The 19,710-nt window shown below is 39.5% G+C and overlaps 1 protein-coding gene across 4 annotated transcripts in view; it reads left to right on the forward strand.

Moving 5' to 3' along the window:
• Positions 1-19,710, forward strand: part of BTBD9 (BTB domain containing 9) — a 410,406-nt gene that overhangs the window by 93,087 nt on the left and 297,609 nt on the right. For 3 of the 4 annotated variants that reach the window (XM_070361346.1, XM_070361347.1, XM_070361348.1), the window contains exons 7-8: positions 4,699-4,832; positions 9,018-9,120. The exons of the other annotated variant lie outside the window; for it this stretch is intronic. In XM_070361346.1, the coding sequence (XP_070217447.1) occupies positions 4,699-4,832; positions 9,018-9,120 (237 nt within the window). The remainder of the gene's footprint in view (positions 1-4,698; positions 4,833-9,017; positions 9,121-19,710) is intronic. 4 annotated transcript variants of the gene reach the window in all.

The following is a 19,710-nucleotide window of genomic DNA, read 5'->3' on the forward strand; positions in this document are numbered from 1 at the left end:
GGTTCTTTCCTGGCTAGGGATCAAACCCATGTCTCCTGAATTGGCAGGTGGATTCCTAACTACTGGGCCAACAGGAAAGTCCTGCCACTTCATTTTATATCTAATGTTTTCTTTGTTTATAACATAAAATTCAGTGTCAGTTCAAAGTGAAGCACTTTCCCCTGTCTCTCCCCAATTCCAACCTCTCAAAAAGAATAAAGAGATCTGCTTGCCCTTTTGTTGAAATGGAAGATTAACTTGATACATTAGATCTGCAAAATCAGAAGATATTGATAGAATCACTTTTTGCCTTGCAGAAGTCTTTGATAATATTTATATATTTTTAAAAATATGTCTATCAGAAGGCCTGTTGACCACTTGTGGAAGGATAATAAAAAGAAATTTACTGAGGTGAGCATATCTAAGCCCTTTTAGGTGAGTGGTTGTTTCTAGTGCCGGTAGTAAGACTGGTACAGTTTGATGCTATTGTTCATTTGAATCCTGCCTCTCTGTTTTGGAGCACAGACTCATTAAACACCTTTTTGATTTCCAGGCAGTTCTCCATACATAGAGAAAATGCACCAGTCATGCAGTCCGTAGATATTTCTGATTGCTATAAAAATGATTTCTCATGATTAAAAAAAGTAGTTGGAAATCATAGTGATATATTCCCTCCTTCTTTAGGAAATTAGTTTCTGATTATGATTTTGACTTATATTGAAGTGGCTTATCTACAGGGATGGGATGTGCTTATTGTGCCAGCATATGTTATTTCACCCGTGTGACAAAATACTTTTATTGTAAATGAGTAAATCATTCTGGGCTTCCCTGGTGGCTCAGGCAGCCTACAATGCAGGAGATCCAGGTTCAGTTCCTGGGTTGGGAAGGTCCCCTGGAGAAGGGAATAGCAAGCCACTCCAGGGTTCTGGCCTGGAGAATCCCATGGACAGAGCGACTCAGAAAGAGTCGCTCAGAAAGGACTGAGCGACTAACACACAAAAATCATTCTGGTGACTACTTCAGTCTTAATTTCACTAAGGATGAGTTGATTTCTAAGGACTTGATTTCCCGGACAGTGACAAGATGCCAGATTTAGCTGGCTTGCTCTTGTTTGATACCTACTGCCACTCCATATAGAGACAGAAAAGGAGGGATGAAGAAGAGAATTAATTGTTCTGATCTCTGTTGATTCATGTCTTATTATGAGTCTTGAAAATTTTAGCTAGAGGGCAGAAACTACCTCTTTGTGGTTTATTTTATCGTATATCAAGCAAAAGTGGCTTTAAGAAATAGCTAAAAAATTTGCCCAAATACTATCAAAATGAATATCAGCTTTGCCAAAACTAAAACTAGTTTCCAAATGGGTGGAACTTCTGAAAATGTGTACATTTTTCAGAAGACTCATGACGTTGGACTTACTGGAATGTAGCTCTGCATAAAAATTATGTTCTGTAGAAGACAACTTAGATAATTTTGTGATCAAGGTAGCTCATGCATTTATTAAATAAACATTGATTTAAGCATTGTTATGTGCTCACTATTCTAATAAGAATCCGTTTCTCTACTTTCAGGCAAGACTATATAATTTTTCCTAGGCATTTTTTATTCTTGGAAATCCTAAAGATGAGAAGTTCTTCATCCTGTCTTATAGCATTTCATGATGTATAATCATTTAGAAGTTTTTTCCTGACATTCTATCTTTATGGTTTTGTTTTACCATAGGAAAATGAAAAAACCCCCAATAGCCAGTTTTAAAAAAAATAAACCTTCTATTCTTGGAAACAGTTTAAAGTTACTTCTCAGAATTTTAACATCTCGGCTAGATACTCTTATTTCTGTCCATTCTTGTATTTTTATTTAACAAATCTATAAGCTAATATTTATTGATAGTGATTAGTAACTGGAGAAACCTCGGTAGTGAAGGTTTACCTAAGTGATTAATCTAGCTGAAGGGAAAAGACTTAAATATGTCTTATCATTCTCCTCATAATTGAATAGATGTCTCAAAGTAGCTTATTAATAAATGAGCAGTACAGACAAAACTGCTAAAGAATTCCAGATAGGCAGCAGAACACAGACTTTGAAACCACGCAGCCTGGATGTAATTTGTGGGCCTGCCACTCACAAGCTGTAAGTCTAGACAATTGCCTAGTCTTCCTGTGCCCCGGTTTCCCCATATGTTAAATACAGATAATAATGGTATCCATCTTACAGCATTATTGTAAGATTTGGATTAATTAGTATATATAAAGTGTTTAGAACAGTGCCTGGTACATAGAAAGCATGATGTAATAATAATAGTGAAAAACACTGTATACCTAAATGCTGTTGGAAGATTGTGTGGTGGATTAAGCTAAGATTTGAGGCAGAGATGGAATTTGGATAATTTATAGGAGTGGAGGGGCTTGTGCAGGCAAGGTGGGAAAGTATGAGATGTGTAGCAGACACTGACCAGAATGGTTGTGAGCTCAGAGTCGTCTGAAACATAAGGATTTCAGTGCTGGGAAGAGAGGCAGTCTTAGGCCCGGCTCTCAGAGACTTTCAATGTTATTGTCAGGAATTTGGATTTAATCTTTGTAGGTGGTAGGTACATGAGTGGTAATAGGCATTTTTAAAATCTTTTTATGAAGTAGTTTGTTGGATTGGTGGAGGCAGATGGTGAGAGTGGTGGCAGGTGACACTGCAGCCAGTGCACAGGCCTGAAATGGGGTGGAAAAAGAAAAATGGTGAGAAAGAGATGTTTGTAAGAGACATCATTGTGGAAAATTGAAAGGTTTTGCCTGCCTTTATTTCTTGAGAAGTTTTCTCTTACCTAGGATGTATTCTCCCTTCATTTGTTATCTTTAACTACAGAGGGAAAATCAGATTAGGGAGTAGTGTATGGGTGAAATATCACATTTTCCGGGTGGCATGCTTAGATTGAAAGTCCAATTGGAAATGCATAACAGGCAGTTGAAAATGGACTGAAACTCAGGGGAGAAGTCAAAACTGGAGTTAGAAATACAACAGTCATCTCATTAGAGCTAGTGATTGAGCAATGGGGAGAGTCAAGATCTTTGAGACAGAGAATAGGAAGAGCTGGATCTCCTGCTTGAGGAACATCTGCTTTAAGGGAATTTGATGGAACCGCCAAAGAACTGTGAGAAAACCACGATGGTGTTAACAACTTGCATTAAAGAAGAGAAGAGAGTTTGCAAGCTGACTGCATAGTCAGCAGTGTTAGAAGTAGCAGAACAAACAGAAGGAGGCCTAAAACAGTTATTGCATATGGCAGTAAGAAGGCCATTAGGAATCTTGGTAAGTAAAGTTTCAGTGGAGTTTAAGAAATCAGATTTTAGGACTTTTCTTTGAGAACTATGGATGTTAAAGGAAGAAGAAATATATGGTGACTCTACCCAGTGGCTCAGCTGGTAAAGAATAAAGAACCTGCCTGCCAGTCCAGGAGACACAAGAGACGGGAATTCAGTCCCCAGGTTGGGAAGATCCCCTGGAGAAGGAAATGGCAACCCACTCCAATATTCTTGCCTGGAAAATTCCATGGACAGAATAGCCCATGGGGTTGCAAAGAGTCAGACCTGACTGAACGTGCACCACTACCACGAGTAGGTACTAATGAAGATTTTCAGGCAGAGCAAGAAACCAGTGGAGAGGTAAAGATTAAAGATTTGGGGGAAGAAGATGGAGTGAACTGGTGGGGAGGTCGAATGAGCTGGCGAGGAGCTGGAGCCAGTGGGAGAGATCAGGTGGAGCCTGTGGCTTAACTTCAGAAAAGAGGAGGCCCACATTCTTGGGCAGTGGTATCTTGTGCCTGGGGCAGTGCTGGACACTTAGAAGGTATTTGGAAATATATATAAAGGTATGACTGAAAGGAAGAAGGCAGGCTAGGTGTAAAAACACAGAGGCAGTGAAAACGGGTGAGTCTATAGTGCCTGATGAGTAAAATTCTGTTATTAAGGTAGGAAACAAGATCATCAGACAAGGTGTTGATGAGGATGATAACGATGGTTAACGTCTACCTGTGGTTCAAGCTCCATTTTAAGTGTTTTGCATGTGTTATCTCATTTATTTTCCAGATAAACCTGTATGTACTATTTCCCCACTTAGTAGATGGAGAAATTAAGACAAGAAAGATTAACTTGTCCAAAAACATACATTTTGTAAGGGCATTTGGGGATTAAACCAAGATCGCCTGACTTCATAGGTCATGATCTTAACTATTGGGCTCCTGCTTCCCAAGCCTTGAGGAATGAATAGAAGATTTCAGACATTCATGAGATTCAGAACATTTATGGTAGAAATGGTGCCTGGGAAGCAAGCCATAAGATATAGTTTAAAAAATCTTTTTTAATAGCAGTGAATTTTTAAAAAATTACTTCTTTGTTGATTGTTCTAAAAGTAACATATGCTAATTAAAACTTGGAAAATAAAGTATAATTTTGACATTAATAGTCCCAAACCCAGAGATAACCATTGTTGACGATTTTTAGTATTTTCTTGTAGCTTTTTTCTAAGATTATATTATGTATGTATGTATGTATTATATATGTATATTACTCTAACATATATATATAATTTTGTGGGATTTTCATTTAAAATTTTTATTGAGTGTTATTTCATATTATCAAATATACCATAACTTTCACCATTTCTCTTTTGTTGATGATCAAGTCATTTCTGTATTTTGTTCTGGTTCTTCCTGCATGTTTGTTTTCTGAACAGTTTTCCTCCATGCCCTGGGAGATATGACCACAGATACCTCCTGAGGTATAGCTCACAGCATTGCCAGCACTGGGACTTTGGTTTTTCTCCCCCAGAAAAATTTTCAAAGTTTTTCAAACAAAAGGCTTTGCTATGTAAGTATGTTATTACATTTGCTTTATCACATATCTGTTTGTTTATCAATCCTGCTATGCAGCTTTTAAAAATCCATTTCAAAGTAAATTGCAGACATTAGTAGACTTCCCCCTAAATGCTTCAGCATGCTTATTATTAACTAAGAATTCACCGTTTTAAAAAACATGTTTCCTTTTGATATAAAATCTACATTCAAAGAAATATACAAATCTTTAAGTTTACATTTGCTGACTTTTGATAAATCCATACACCTGGAATGCTCAACCTTTTATCACTTTTTATGATCTTAAGATTTAAAGAAATCCCAGGAAATTGCTCTGACTAGCCCACCTTGGGTTTGACACTCTGACCTCACAAAATGAGGGGAGCAACATTTTGAACATGTAAGAGAGTGCTGGGCAGATAGAACTAAAGACGCCTACTGGAGAGAGCTCCCTGGAAGCCGCAGTACACTAACGGAGCTTAGACAGCGTGCCTTTATCTGGGCAAAAAGCGTGCAGGTTGGTTTTGTTCCCTTTAGAATGTTGGCTCTAATGTCCCACAGTGATGATTTTTTGTTCTATGTACTTGTGCTTCATCATTTTTTTCTTTAATTGATGTATCACATGTTTTGCATGTCTTAAAAAAAACAGATCGTAAACTCTTGAGGGCAAAGACCACTTTTTTTTTTTCAAATCTCACTTCATTCCTTATATAGTGGCATTGATGGTAAATACTCAAATTCTCCAACCAGCTATGTTCTCTGTGCACCAGTGAAGGTGCTTTTAGCTGCAAGTAATAGTAACCTTCACTCAAAGAGGCTAAATAATCAGGAAGTATACTTTTGTATGTAAAACTAGATATTGGTCAGCTTCAGGGTTGGTTAATTTGTGGCTTAATGACATTGTCAAGAACCTAGAATTTTTCTGTCTGGGCTCTGCATCATTTCTGTGTCAGTTTTGTCTTTAGACTATATTCTTTCACAATCCTAGGGTGACTGTTACATGTCCATGTCCAGGCATTAAATCTAAATGCAATAATAATATTTCTTCCCTTCTGTCCCTCAAGAGTCAAGAAACCTTTCCCAAAAGCCGTCTAGTTGACCTCTGTATTTTACTGGCTAGAACTCATTGATGTTAACAAACTCAAATCAGTTACTTGTGAAGATAATGGAATCATGGTGACTTCTGATCAAAATTTACCCATTTATAGGTCATCTCTCCCCTTTCCACATGGGAGAGGAGTGGACACTGATGCAATCAGGACTCTTAGAAAGAAAGAAGGAAGGAAAAGAAAGAAGGTAGATTGATTGTGTAGGCAACAGGTAGCACCTATTACACAGCATTATTCAGTTCAGTTCAGTCGCTCAGTCGTGTCCGACTCTTTGTGACCCCATGAATCGCAGCATGCCAGGCCTCCCTGTCTGTCACCAACTCCCAGAGTTCACTCAGACTCACGTCCATCGAGTCAGTGGTGCCATCCAGCCATCTCATCCTCTGTCGTCCCCTTCTCCTCCTGCCCCCAATCCCTCCCAGCATCAGAGGCTTTTCCAATGAGTCAACTCTTCGCATGAGGTGGCCGAAGTACTGGAGTTTCAGCTTTAGCATCATTCCCTCCAAAGAAATCTCAGAGCTGATCTCCTTCAGAATGGACTGGTTGGATCTCCTTGCAGTCCAAGGGACTCTCAAGAGTCTTCTCCAACACCACAGTTCAAAAGCAGCAATTCTTTGGCACTCAGCCTTCTTCACAGTCCAGCTGTCACATCCATACATGACCACAGGAAACACAGCATTATTACTTAATGAAAATGCCTGATCTTGTCCTCTGAAGTTGGTGGTCATTGGACACATTGAAAAAAATACCTGTATTTGATTCTCGTTGCTGTCTAAATGCTTTCTCTGTTGGTGACATTTTATACTATTTATTGACCCCAGTCTTTTACATTTTAGGCACTTGAATTTTTTTTCCACTTCTTCCTGGGATTTATCTGTCTTTGTCTCTTACTGTATTTTGAAAACGTGCGTTTTAACTGTTGCATCTTAATTTCATCTGACATTAGTTTTTGTAAGACTAATATCTAAGCCTGGGTTCTTTGACATACAGACCCTGAGACAAGGATTAAAGTGCAGATCAAATCTGAAAGCTGCAGGTCAGATCTTTTGCAGGGCAAAAGGAAAAGAAACAAGGAATGATGCAAAGAAATTGATTTGATACAGAACTAGCTCTTGCTTCACAACAAGCTGTGAAAAGAAATAGCAGGTCTTTCAGCAGGTGTGTTCACTTGCCTACAGGATTTCTCTGAAAGGAAATGAAAATGGTTGCAGTGAGGAATTACATTTGAGTAGTCCTTGGCTTCCCTGGTGGCTCAGACAGTAAAGTGTCTGCCTGCAATGCAGGAGACCTGGGTTCGATTCCTGGGTCAGGAAGATCCCCTGGAGAAGGAAATGGTAATCCACTCCAGCACTCTTGCCTGGAAAATCGTGTGGACAGAGGAGCCTGATAGGCTACAGTCCATGGGGTTGCAAAGAGTCGGACATGACTGAGCGACTTCACTCACTCACTCACTCAGTCCTTGGAAAAGAGAAAGAAAAGGGTGGGGCAGGGGGGAGATTTATCTGCCTGGTTTCCTCCTGTCTCCTGTCCTAGCCGATCGAGATTTATCCCATGGGGAGCTAACTCCTCTGTACTCCCAAGCATCATCCAGACCCTTTGCAGCCACTCAGGATGCTAGATCCATGCCCTCAGTGTGTATTTCATCTAAGTCCAAAGTGACTTGGATGAGATACCAACAGAGAAAGAAAAAGACAGACACACATAGAGGTGGTTGCAGGTATCTGAGAAAGTATACAAGTTTGTGTCCCATTATACCTAAGACGGTTGAAATTTTTGTCATAACATTACTTTGGTGTTTAGTTATTTGGAAACATTAGTTTCAGAAAATAAGCCAGAGACTGCTTTTACTATTCAAGGGGCTATAAAGCTTAAGATCATCACCTTATGAAATGTTTTACTTTTCTCTGGTCTTGGAATCTCTTATAGGAAGTGTTGGCAATGTTTCAAAGCCAACCATTTGGCTTCGAACACATGGTATTGGTTGTTGTGGATCTAGGTCAACATTGACTTCTCTGTAGTCATCTCAAAATATGATATGGCTGAGTGGAATGGCTCTGGGCACTCTTGGATTGTCCAGTCTTTCCAAGTTTATAGAGACTGATGGGTTCTTTGGATCTCCAGACACTTGGACATCCTCCGAGTATTGGCTTTGAGTTCTAGGTGTTCTTACCAGGCCAGCTTCTTTTCAAAGAGAGCAATTTTTGCTTTTTGTTCAGAGTGCAGAGAAAAAAAATCCTGTTGAATTGGTGGTGGAAGAGGCACAATCTGATGGGATGAAGGAAAGAGTATCTTTCCTGTATCTTTGCTTTGGTCTTTGCATTCTTCGTGTGTTTCTTTTGTTTTCTTGGGTTAAGATCTCTTTGCTTTTTCCCATTAATATGCTTTACTTAAATCACTATGATTGCTTAATAGAGTAATGGTAGCTGTTTTGGTGTGGGAGCTTACAGGATGAGTTTGTCAGAGATGAATGTTAATTGGATGCATCTAATAAGCCTGAGGATAGTTCTGCTTCTGTGTCGTCATAGGAACTGAGGCAAGCATTTGGCCATTCCCGCCATGTGAATGGCGCTGAGTGCTGTTGACCCATTCTGAATTGCCTAAAGTGAGTGGCACTGGCATGAAACTGTGGCACAGCAGAGCCCATTGAACTGCACTGAAAGCATGAGGATGTTTCACCAGTCTTTGGTTTGTGCTGAGGGCTTCCCAGGTGGCACTAGTGGTAAAGAGCCTGCCTGCCAATGCAGGAGATGTAGTAGATGTGGGTTCAGTCCCTGGGTTGGGAAGACACCCTGGAGGAGGGCATGGCAATCCACTCCCGTATTCTTGCCTGGAGAACCCCATGGACAGAGGAGCCTGGCAGGTTCCACAGGATTGAAAAGAGTTGGACACGACTGAGCAACTAACACTTTCATTCAGCTTTTTTAAAGTGTTCTGAAAGGATCTGTGTTCTCTCATCAGACTTTAGTGTCTTGACTTAACCTAGGGACATAAGGTGACCTTAAAACACACAGCTCTACATATATCTAGTTAGTTGACCCTCTTCTTCCTGTTTTAAAAAATTAATGAAATGACTACCATGTGCTTTATTTAAGATAACCTGAAAATAAAAGCTCCGCACCCCTGCTCACCACCATTTTCTAGTCCAGAGAAGATGATGGTCTCTCTTCCATTCACCTCGGATACTTCTTACTTGCTGTGAGTTGTGAGGCTACTTGTAAGGCTGATGTAAGGTGGGATATTTTCTCCTTTTTGATGCTCTGCTTATGAGCTAGAGTCATAAAAATTCAAGAATTGTGCCAAATGTTCTTTTGTTGATGACTGTGATTTAGTCTGTTATGTAACTGTAATGTATAATTTACACATCCTGAAGATCATCAGTCTCTGTGCAGAACGACTATATTTAACCCTCACTTCTTTGGAAAAAGAGAACATTACCAATTATCTTTGAAACTATATTTGTGAGACAATGCACATTGATCCACCCTCTGTCTCCATTTTTAATTTTTGGTGTGTTAAGTAGTACTTTATGGTTTATTCTGTGCTTTAATGTATAAAGGCTCAGAGGAGAAAGAGAGAACTTAGTGCTAGTGACTGTATCTTGAGACTTCCATGGCTTCTATTGTCTAAGACAACAGACAATAATATCCCTGTCATCTCTATTAATATGCAGGTCCAGAAAGGACAAAAGGGTACATTTCTTTCCACTATTATCTCTTTGTTGTAGAAGGGGAGTGGAAAGAGAGTATTTTGAAATATTTAATAGTGAATAGTTAGTAGTAAGAAAATAACACTTCCTTTTCCAATAATGTGATGCTAGTAGTGCTTGTATCATTTGAAGAGTTTTTGAGGAAGAAAATGGTTAATTTTGGTTTTCTTTTATCTTAACCTTTGTAAGTTAAGTCCAGTTTTAAGCTCAAATCCCGTAACAGTGTCTTTTAAATAAATTCGCGTATTTACCACCGAACATTTTGCCTCATTGCCCTGCCTCAGGCTCTGTTTATATGAAGTTGTCGATGTGAAAGGAAATGTTGACTGTGTTCACACAGGACTGTGTTCCCTTAAGAAAGAAAGCCTTGAATGAGAAAATGATGTTCTCATTAAATCAGCTCTTTAAGAGTAGGTGGGAGGAATTGCTATCGATCTAATGGATTTAATAGTTCATATACAAAGTCTGTGGAATAGAAGTAATATTCTGCAGCTGAGTAACTGTAGATTAATCCATCTTTAGACAGAATTCTGGAAGCATCTGTAAAACTGGAGAATTACATTTCTCTTCCCTTTTTCAGGCACAACTGGACTAAATGTATTTCCCAAATACTTTAGAATCAAATTATATCCACATAAGTAGGTCTACAGAAAATTATATGAAAAATTGAAATAAAATCATAAGATATAAATGTTAGATTCTTCTTGGCTACATTTATTTTGGTGCCAGTTTGTTTGGAAGGGCTGCAGTGTTGAAGGGTAACCAGAGGTCACTTGTAGAAATTCTTTCTTCCTTGGGTGATTCTCTAATAACTGGTGGTGGTCTATTTTAGTTCAGTTGGATGAAGTAGCCCTTTTAAGAGGGGTGGTGAAGTCAGACATTTAAGCTTCTCTTCCCGCTCTCCCTTTGACCCTTTTAAAACCCCTTTCTTTTATTCTACTCACTGAAAACACATCACTGAGCCCTCCTCCTTTGTCAGAAAAGGCCAGTCCATCCTTTCCCCCTTCCTGCCCTAACCTTTAATGAGTAGTTTGTTCTGTGAAGATATGTGGGCTCCCAAGACATGTGAGAATTTTGATAGATATAAGTGACGTTCTATGGATGGAAATGAGGAAGACTTTGTTCATGTTTCATTCTCATATGAACTACATATTCCTTTTATGTTTTACACCTACAAGATATTCAGTTTAGGTAGCATATACTGTTTGAAGGTTCTCGAGGAAATAAAAAGTAAATTAATAACAATAATCATAATAGTAACAACTACATCTCTGCTTATTAGCAGTGAAACAAATGCAGAAGGAATTGGAACTTTTAGTAAATTTACAAGTAAAAGAAGAAGAGACTCATTATTAAGCATAACAGTAGTACCATGTGTTTCCGTAGAACATTGCCATTTACTCTTGACCTGAGTTTAGTATGACCTTATATGATAGCAGAGGAGTGGATTGCTTGGACTGCCATTGTTTCTTTAGCTTTAAGATCTCTGGGTCTAAGTCTTCACACCAGCAATTTTAATTAGCATTGTTGCTGTGCTGTATTATCAAACTGCTTGAGTAGTCAGATAGTCTATTAGTGGCAGCTGTTCTTCATGTTTAATCTTTTCCCTCTTCTGCTTCTTTCATCACTGTCAACTTTCCAGCTTGCAGACTAGAGCATATGTAGCCATCTTTATTTACTTTTGTTCCGTGCTAGCATTTGCCTTGCACTGAATGAGGTTGTCCTTTATGAGACAGCTGGTAATTTATTTCTACAGTCAAGGCTCATATACTGCATTTCAGAACTTGGGATATGTTAGTAAGGCTTCAAAAATGAAAATATCATCTGAATGAACATTGTACTGATGGTGAGCTACAGACAACACTCCCCCACCCCCGCTAAAAAAAAGCTAGTATCTGAATGTCTAGTACTTGTGTTTGTCTGTCCCATTAATAGTAGACTGTGAGAATGGCTATAAATAGGTGTATATGTGTGTGTCTTCATATTAATCTCTTTCTCCAAAGCAGAATCATTCCTTAGGGTCATTTTTATGAGCAGTACTCCTAATTTGATTTTACATCAGTCCAAGGAGCATTTTTTCTCTTCCATTTACATCAGAGTTGTTGAAAGCATCATTGAACTTTTAAACCAAGTTAGGAGCACTGCTTAAAACATGCTTTTATTAAATCAACCTGATAAGAGAAATTCTATAAGCCAGACAAACTCTAAGGTTCCCAGGGCTCTAATGGGGTCCACAGTTAGCTATTAGGTTAAGGGTGGGGTAGTATGACTTCCTCAGAATTTATACTTGGACTGTACAATTCAACCTAGTCAGAAACCACTGCAGTTAATAATGTAGCTTTTTGACTGGCTCTTTGTTATATTTTTGTAATTTGGGGGTTTTAGACTATGCACACTTTAAAATCTTATCTTTATATGTATTATAATGCTAAACTTCAGCATTAGGGTACATGGAAATACTTAAAGTCTCAACCACAAAATTCTATCAGTATAGTAGTTAATTAAATGTATTTGTATAAAGAATAGTTTACAATGTGGGTTCATTGTTAAAATCCACCCCTTCAGAATTAAAAATTTACTTCTTAAAGGTAATGAAGATGTTTCCTAACATTTATTGAATGGTGGATGATTGCCTCTAAAAGGGTTATGTTTGTTTCTGGCAAAGGGTCAGGTAACTCTCAACAGCACCTCTGATAGAGAATCTGGTGAAGATTTTGCAGAGCATATTACATGAAGCTGTTAAAGAAGGATTAATTTCAGTGTAGTAAGCAGACCTCCAGCTTTCGCTTTGCTCTGGAGGCAGTGGACAGGGAGCCTGCATCCCTCTTCTTCAACGGGCCACAGTGCTCTGGAAGAGTGAACTCCGTCTGCCCATCTCATTTGATGGCAGCTAACTGAGAGTCGCCATGTGGTGTTTGGTATGCACACATTCCGCAGACACTGCAATGAAAAGGGTGATGGGGTCCACATCATCCCTTGCCTTCTGTAAAACTTAGTGGTAGTTTTCCATTGCCCTGTGGATCAAGTGCCAAACGTCCACTCTGAGCTTTGAAAAGGACCTTAGACCATTTCCTTTACCTTTCCTCTTCATGCCCACGTTTAGGTTAATTTTTTTCCAGAATTGCACCTTATGCCCTTCCTGTTATCTATTCAGGTAAATCTTTACTCTTTACTCTTCCATGTGAAAATGTTCCAGATGTGAAAAGTGAATGGTTTCCCTTCATACTTTGAATTGTGCATAGTGAATATGTAATTAATCATCATCATTGAAATGGGATTCAAATACACTAAATGTATTTACAGAATAATATGGAAGAAGAACACAGGGAAGGAAATCCTTAATTCTGGGAAATTCACAGAATATTTTACAAAGAAGATAATGTGTATCTAGGTCTTCATGGATGAGTAGGAATTTTCCAGGTGTGTTTTGGACAGAGGGAGGAGAATACATGAAAAGTTATGACATCTTACATTTGCAGCAACACGGATGGACCCAGAGATGATCATACTAAGCAAAGTAAGAACGAAAAAGGTAACACCATATGGTACCACTTACATGTGACATCTAAAATACAACAGCAATGAACGTATTTATGAAACAGAAGCAGACTCACGGGCATGGAGAACAGCCTACGGTTGCCACAGGGTTGAGGAGGGAAGGATTGAGAGTTGGGGACTAGCCAACTGTCACACACATGGTGGATAAACAACAAGGTCCTAAGGTCCTACTCCATAGCAGAGGCAACCACATTCCATATCCTGTGATAAACCATAATGCAAAAGAATATGAAAAAGTCTATATGTATAACTGAGTCACTTTGCTGTACAGCAGAAATTAACATAACATTGTAAATCAACTACACTAAAATTTTTAAAAAAGAAAAAAAATTTATGGCCTCGTAAAGCAACATGGCATGTTTAGGACACATTGCTGGCCTCTACTGTATGCATGCTTGTTAGGTGCTGGTGCTGGGAGGCTGTATCTCTAATAGGATTTGTATGACAGGCTTTGAGCTGCAGAGGCCAAGCCCATATGGTTCTTTTAGAATGTGCTATACTAGCACATTACAAGCTGGTTTAGGCACTTGGTAAATATTTTTTCTAATGAAACATGAGGCTCAGAGTAGCTGGCTTTCTTTGATCAGGGGAAGAAGAAAATGTGAGTAATTCCTTTAAGGGCCATATTCATTCATCATTCATCAGGCATTCATTCAACAAATATATATTGAGGCTGCTCCACTCAGAGCAACAAGGGAGATATAAAGATGTTTCTACCCTGTTTGTGCAGTGCTTCTTCTCCAAATTCAGGATTTTATTAGATTTTTCTTTTAAGAAGTGTTAATTCTATGCCATTTTATTATGTTTTATGCATACTTGCTACTAAAGCACTGTGTAGTTATTGCTTTCTCTGGAAGGTTCAGCATTATTTTAACCTGCTCCACTGCTATATTTCAGGAGTTCTCACTCTGCATTTTGAGGAAAGTGCAGGTGCTCAAATGGCTGGCATTTGTCTACATTTTTGTGCCTTTCTAGCCAATATTTATAAGGTCAAGAAGGCAGATCATGTGGTGTTACAGATGTGAAAGCTGATTTGTACAGAACTTTTTAGGTCTAATGTATCTTAGCTGCCATTCTTTACAGTTGATGCAAAGAGGACATAGTTTAACTGTAGCGAAGTAAAACAGAATAAACCTGAAAGCAGAGTAGGAGCTTTACTCTTTCTTTTTCTTGGGCTGTATGGTTTGTGGGATCAAAGTTCCCTGACCAGATGTTAAACCTGGCCTACGGCAGTAAAAAGCACCAAGTCTTAACCACTAGACTGCAGGGAATTCCTGAGACTTTGTTTTTAAAGATTACACTCTTGGTTATGTCATGTTTACTAGTGTGGGGAAGGTTCTTGAGGATTATTTTAAATTCATTCAGTCCTTCTCTTCCTTCCACCCACTGCCCTGTTCCTTTCTCTGCTTCATCGCATATTTGAGTAATTTCTATGTGTCAGCAGTGTGCCGGGAATTACACACTAGTTTACAGCAGTATCCTGGGTACTGGTTTACAACAGTACACATTGTGTTCTGTTTCCTCAAGGAGAGCTATTGACAGCAGTCCTTCTCAACGCTGGCTGTACTTTAGCCGTACACGGAAGCCTTGAAGTATAGATGCTGGGGTCCCTGCCTTGGAGATTCTGATTCAGTGGTTCTCAATGAGTAGGTAGGATTGCAGACAGGTTAATACATACATATACATGCACACATACATACATATATGTATAGCATGTGTGCTCAGTCGTGTCCGACTCTATGACCCTATGTTCTAGAGCCTGCCAGGCTCCTCTGTCCATAGGATTCTCCAGGCAAGAATACTGGAGTGGGTTGCCATTTCCTCATCCATGGGATCTTCCTGACCCAGGAATCAAACCCATGTCTCCCATGTCTCCTGCATTGGAAAGTGAATTCTTTACTACTGAGCCACCTGAGAAGCCCCAGACAGATCAATAGAAAATTTCAATTCTCTGAAGTGGGGCTGTAGGATAGTTAGTACTAGGGAGCATCACCTAGTCTAGTCTAAGAAGATGAGGGTTGGTGGAGGAGTGAGGAGGTTGTGGATGCAGAGTGGAGGGTGAAAGCCTGTCTTAGGGTTTGGGGAATAACATGTATGAACTGCTGGAAGAGAAAGCATGGGAAATTGGTAGTTTACTGTGGTCCGAGCATAGAAGAGGAGGCATAGAGTATCCAGAAATGAGACTAGAGAGGCAAGCAGGGTCCAGATCATTCAGGGCTTTGTCAGCCAGGTTAAGAAATTTGAATTTTATCCTCAAGACAGTTGAAGCCATTGATATATTTTAAATAGTGGATATCATATTGAGTTTATTTTATACAGGCACTCCTGCTGCTCTCTGGAGAATGCCTTTGAGGGAGTTAAGAACAGAATTTGAAGACTTTTACAGCAGTCTGTGCAAGAAATGGCACGGCTTGAATCAAGGCTGTGGCAATGGAGATGCAGAGAAGTGGGCAATTTAAAGAAATGTTCAGTTGTTAGAATATTCTGAGCTTAGTTTAAAGTAGATGTGTTGAGGGAGTGAGGTGAGAGACATCAATGTGTAAAGACTCTGTTCTTGGCTTGAAGTCGTGGATACCATTCACTAAGATGGGAATTCAGGAGAATGGGCAGATAGAGCAGGGAAAGATCATCAGTTTAGTTTAAATATGCTGAGTTTGAGGTGCCAGTTGATATCTACTTGGGTATATCTAGGCATTTAGGCATAAATGGTCTGAAGCATGGGAGTAGGATCTGGGCTAAAGATACAGATTTGGAAGCCATTTGCATTTGTAAGAAGGTAACAAATCATATGAGTGCATGAGATGATTCAGTGTTTGTAGAGAGGGTGGGGTGTCTGGGTTAGAACTCTTATGGACAGCAACATTTTAGGAAAGGGGGGGAAAGGGACGCCTTAGAAGGATATTGAAAATGCATATATATGGTATCTAGAAAGACGGTAACGATAACCCTGTGTGCGAGACAGCAAAAAAGACACATGTATAGAACAGTCTTTTGGACTCTGTGGGAGAGGGCGAGGGTGGGATGATTGGGGAGAATGGCATTGAAACATGTATATTATCATATGTGAAATGAATTGCCAATCCAGGTTCGATGCATGATATGGGATGCTCAGGGCTAGTGCACTGGAACGACCCAGAGGGATGGGATGGGGAGGGAGGTGGGGGGTTAAGGATGGGGAACACATGTACACCCGTGGTGGATTCATGTCGATGCATGGCAAAACCAATACAATATTGTAAAGTAATTAGCCTCCAATTAAAATAAATAAATTTATATTTAAAAAGAAGAAGGATATTGAAAAGGAGTGGTAAAGGTAGAAGGAATAGCAAGAGGGTGAATTGTCATACAAGCCAAGAGAACTTTTTAAGAAGGAACGAGTGATCAACAAGGTTTAATGTCATAAGATCAATAAGAAATTTTTATTTGCTTTAACAGGATGTTCTGTCAGAAGGAAGAGCAGTCTCATGGCATGGAGAAAAGTGGGTTGAAGGGTGTGAGGTCAAAGAATCACGGGGAAAATAAAACCATGCTGCACACCTTAAACTAATACAGTGTTGTATGTCAGTTGTATCTCAATGAAACTAAAAAAAAAAAAAAAAATCATGAGTTGACAGCTGTTTTCAGAAGTTTGAGACAATAGAGATAGCGTGGACTGGTGGTAACCAGGGGCACAGGGGTTGAAGGAGAATTGTTGAGACAGGAGAAATTTAATTATCCTGTTGATTCCCTCCTAGAGTGATCATTTATTAAAGACCCTCTGTGAGCCGAACTCTGCTCTATGCTGAGAATAGCTCTTAATTCTAGCGGAATAGCTACTTAATAATTGAATAACAAATAATAATGGGAAGCACTATGAAGGAAATAAGCAGGATAGTGTGGCTGAAAGTAACAGTGAGACCTATTTAAGATAGTGTGGTCAGGAAAGGCCTCTTTGAGGAGGTGTCATTTTAAATTTAAATCTTGGGCCTTAGAGACAAGATGATGGAGAAGGACTTGAGCTCACCCCCTCATGAAATCACACAACTAGAATCACACAACTAACTGCTAAACAGCCATGGACAAAAAATTGAGATCTGAAGAATGAGGAGACTAGGGGTAAAGAGCCTAGGAAACAGTCTTTCATTCAGAGAGAGCATTATGTGTGTAGGTCCTAAGGTAGAAGCACCTTGGTGTGCTCTAGAAACCATCAGGGACAGAAGACTTGTGGCCACAGTGAGGTGAGCTGCAACAGTAGCATGAGTGTGTCCATGTATACGTGGTTCTAGTTTGTGTTTTATTCAAGAACAGTGGGTAGCCACTGGAAGATTTTAAGCAAAATAACACAATCTGATTTAAATTCTAAAAACTTCACAATGGTTGTTTTGTAGCTAATGGGTTACTAATGAGGGTGGGACAAGAACCGAAGCAGGGAAGTAACTTAGTGGCTACTTGGCTCAGGAGGGAGAGAGAACCCGGTAGCTAGTGAAATATAGTGTGAAGATAGAATCAACATGTTGTGGCTAATGATTGCTGAAAAGGTCGAGGGATGGTGAAGAGGGGCTACTTTGGTATCTGATTAATATCTGCATAAATGTAACACAGTTGACTCAGGTGGGAAAATGGAAAGGTCCCCAGATTTTCAGTGTGGGATGGAGCTGGGAGGACATGCAGAATCAACACCTCCTATTTTATAAGTGCTTAAATTTGTTTGTTTGCATAAGAGATTTTAACTGAGCAACTGAATTAGATTATGTGGAGGTTAGAGGAGAGGTTTGGTCTAACATTTAAAATTATTTGGTGTTTAGGTGTGTTTCAAGCCACGAGAGTGGACATATTCACCTGAGAGAGGATGTAGAGCCAAACTCTGAGCAATGACAGTATTTAGAAGTCAAAAAGAGGAAACAGAGCTTGCAAAGAGAATTGAGACAACAGCCAGTGAAGTAGGAACTTGGGAGAAGGTGGTATCATGGAGGCTAGGAAGGGTGTTTCAAGGAATGAAGGGAGTAAGCAACTCTGTTGAGTGGTTTGAATAAGGTCAGAAAAAGGGCTATGGCTTTGGCACCATCTAGATTAATGGTTATCACTGCAGGATCATGTTCAGTATTGTGGTAGGGTTAGAAGGTGAGTGAAAGCAAGTGAGGAAGTAGAACTATACTGATTGCACTGAATCTATTAGAATTTCTCTAATTCATTCTTTTAAGGGCTCTGTGATGGTCCATGGTATGTTCTATCATGATTTATTCAAGCTTTCACTATTGATGAGTATTTGCTTTGTTTTCTCTTTTGCCTTTGAAAATAGGCTATAATGAACATTCTATACTTCCCCAACCTACATGGTGTGTGTGTGTGTGTGTCCATCTTTTGTTGTTTAGTAGCTAAGTTGTATCTGACTCTTTGCCAACCCCATAGATGGTAGCCTACTGCCAGGCTCCTCTGTCCATGAGATTTCCCAGGCAAGAATATTGGAGTGGGTTGTCATTTCCTTTTCCTGGGAATCTTCCCCACTCAGGGATAGAACTCATGTCTCCTACACTGGCAGGCGAATTCTTTACCACTGAGCCACCAGGGAAGCCGTATCCATCTTTATACGTTGGTATTTTATGTAATTTTTGCTGGTATTGCTAATTTCTCAAAAGACTGTAAAAATTCACATTTCACCTGTTCTTTCTGAGAGACTCATAATGCAGGGAAAGGGAAGATGCACAGTCCTTGACTAGGGAGGAGGTGGTGGGGTCTAAAGTACACGTAGAAGGACTGGGCTTTGATAAGGAAAGGAATACTGTTTCCACTGTAACAGGGAGGAAGGAGAAGATTACTTAGTTGTCCATAATTTTGTAGTTTTGGTGGTAATAACATGAGATATTCTATAGTCTCAGTGAAATAGGATATAAAATCATCAGTTGAAAGGAGGAACTTGGAAAGCTCAAAGTGTGAAATCAATCCTAGAAAGTCAAAAAGGGTGTAGGATTGCTGGGCCATGTTGAATTTAAAATACAGTCACAATGTGTGGTTTTTCTCTAGCTGTATACTGTGATGTTGGTTTGTACTCAGATAAAGTTGATACTTTGCATCACTAGGGCTAGAGTTTGCTAATAAGCAAGAGTGACTGGGCAGAGGGCAAAGGAAGTAAGAGAACTCTGCAAGGGAATGATTGTATTATACATAGACTGCAAATAAAGCTGAACAAAGAGGGACAGAAAGAGGCTATAGGATTGTGACAGAATCAGTAGGTTAGAAGGTTCAGTGAGGAGGAAGAATTTTAGCAACAGAGATACTAAAACTAATGAACGGGAAGGATGGGGTGGGGTGTTGGAATGTGGGATGTGTGAATTTAGAATTTTGGCATGGGTAAGAGTTTCTGTTGACCAATTCAAGGAGCTGCCCATGGATTTGGATCACTGAGATACAGTGGAGAAGGGCTCATGAAAGAAGTTATCAAGGATCTGGGAGGCCAAGTTATGTTTGCATAGTGTACATTTTTGTTGACATATGATGACAGGAGTGGGAGTGGAAGGGAAGAGTCGGGAGTGCAGGTTTTCATT

Source organism: Bos mutus, chromosome 23 (genome assembly GCF_027580195.1).
Source record: "Bos mutus isolate GX-2022 chromosome 23, NWIPB_WYAK_1.1, whole genome shotgun sequence".
In the NCBI taxonomy this organism is placed as follows: domain Eukaryota; kingdom Metazoa; phylum Chordata; class Mammalia; order Artiodactyla; family Bovidae; genus Bos; species Bos mutus.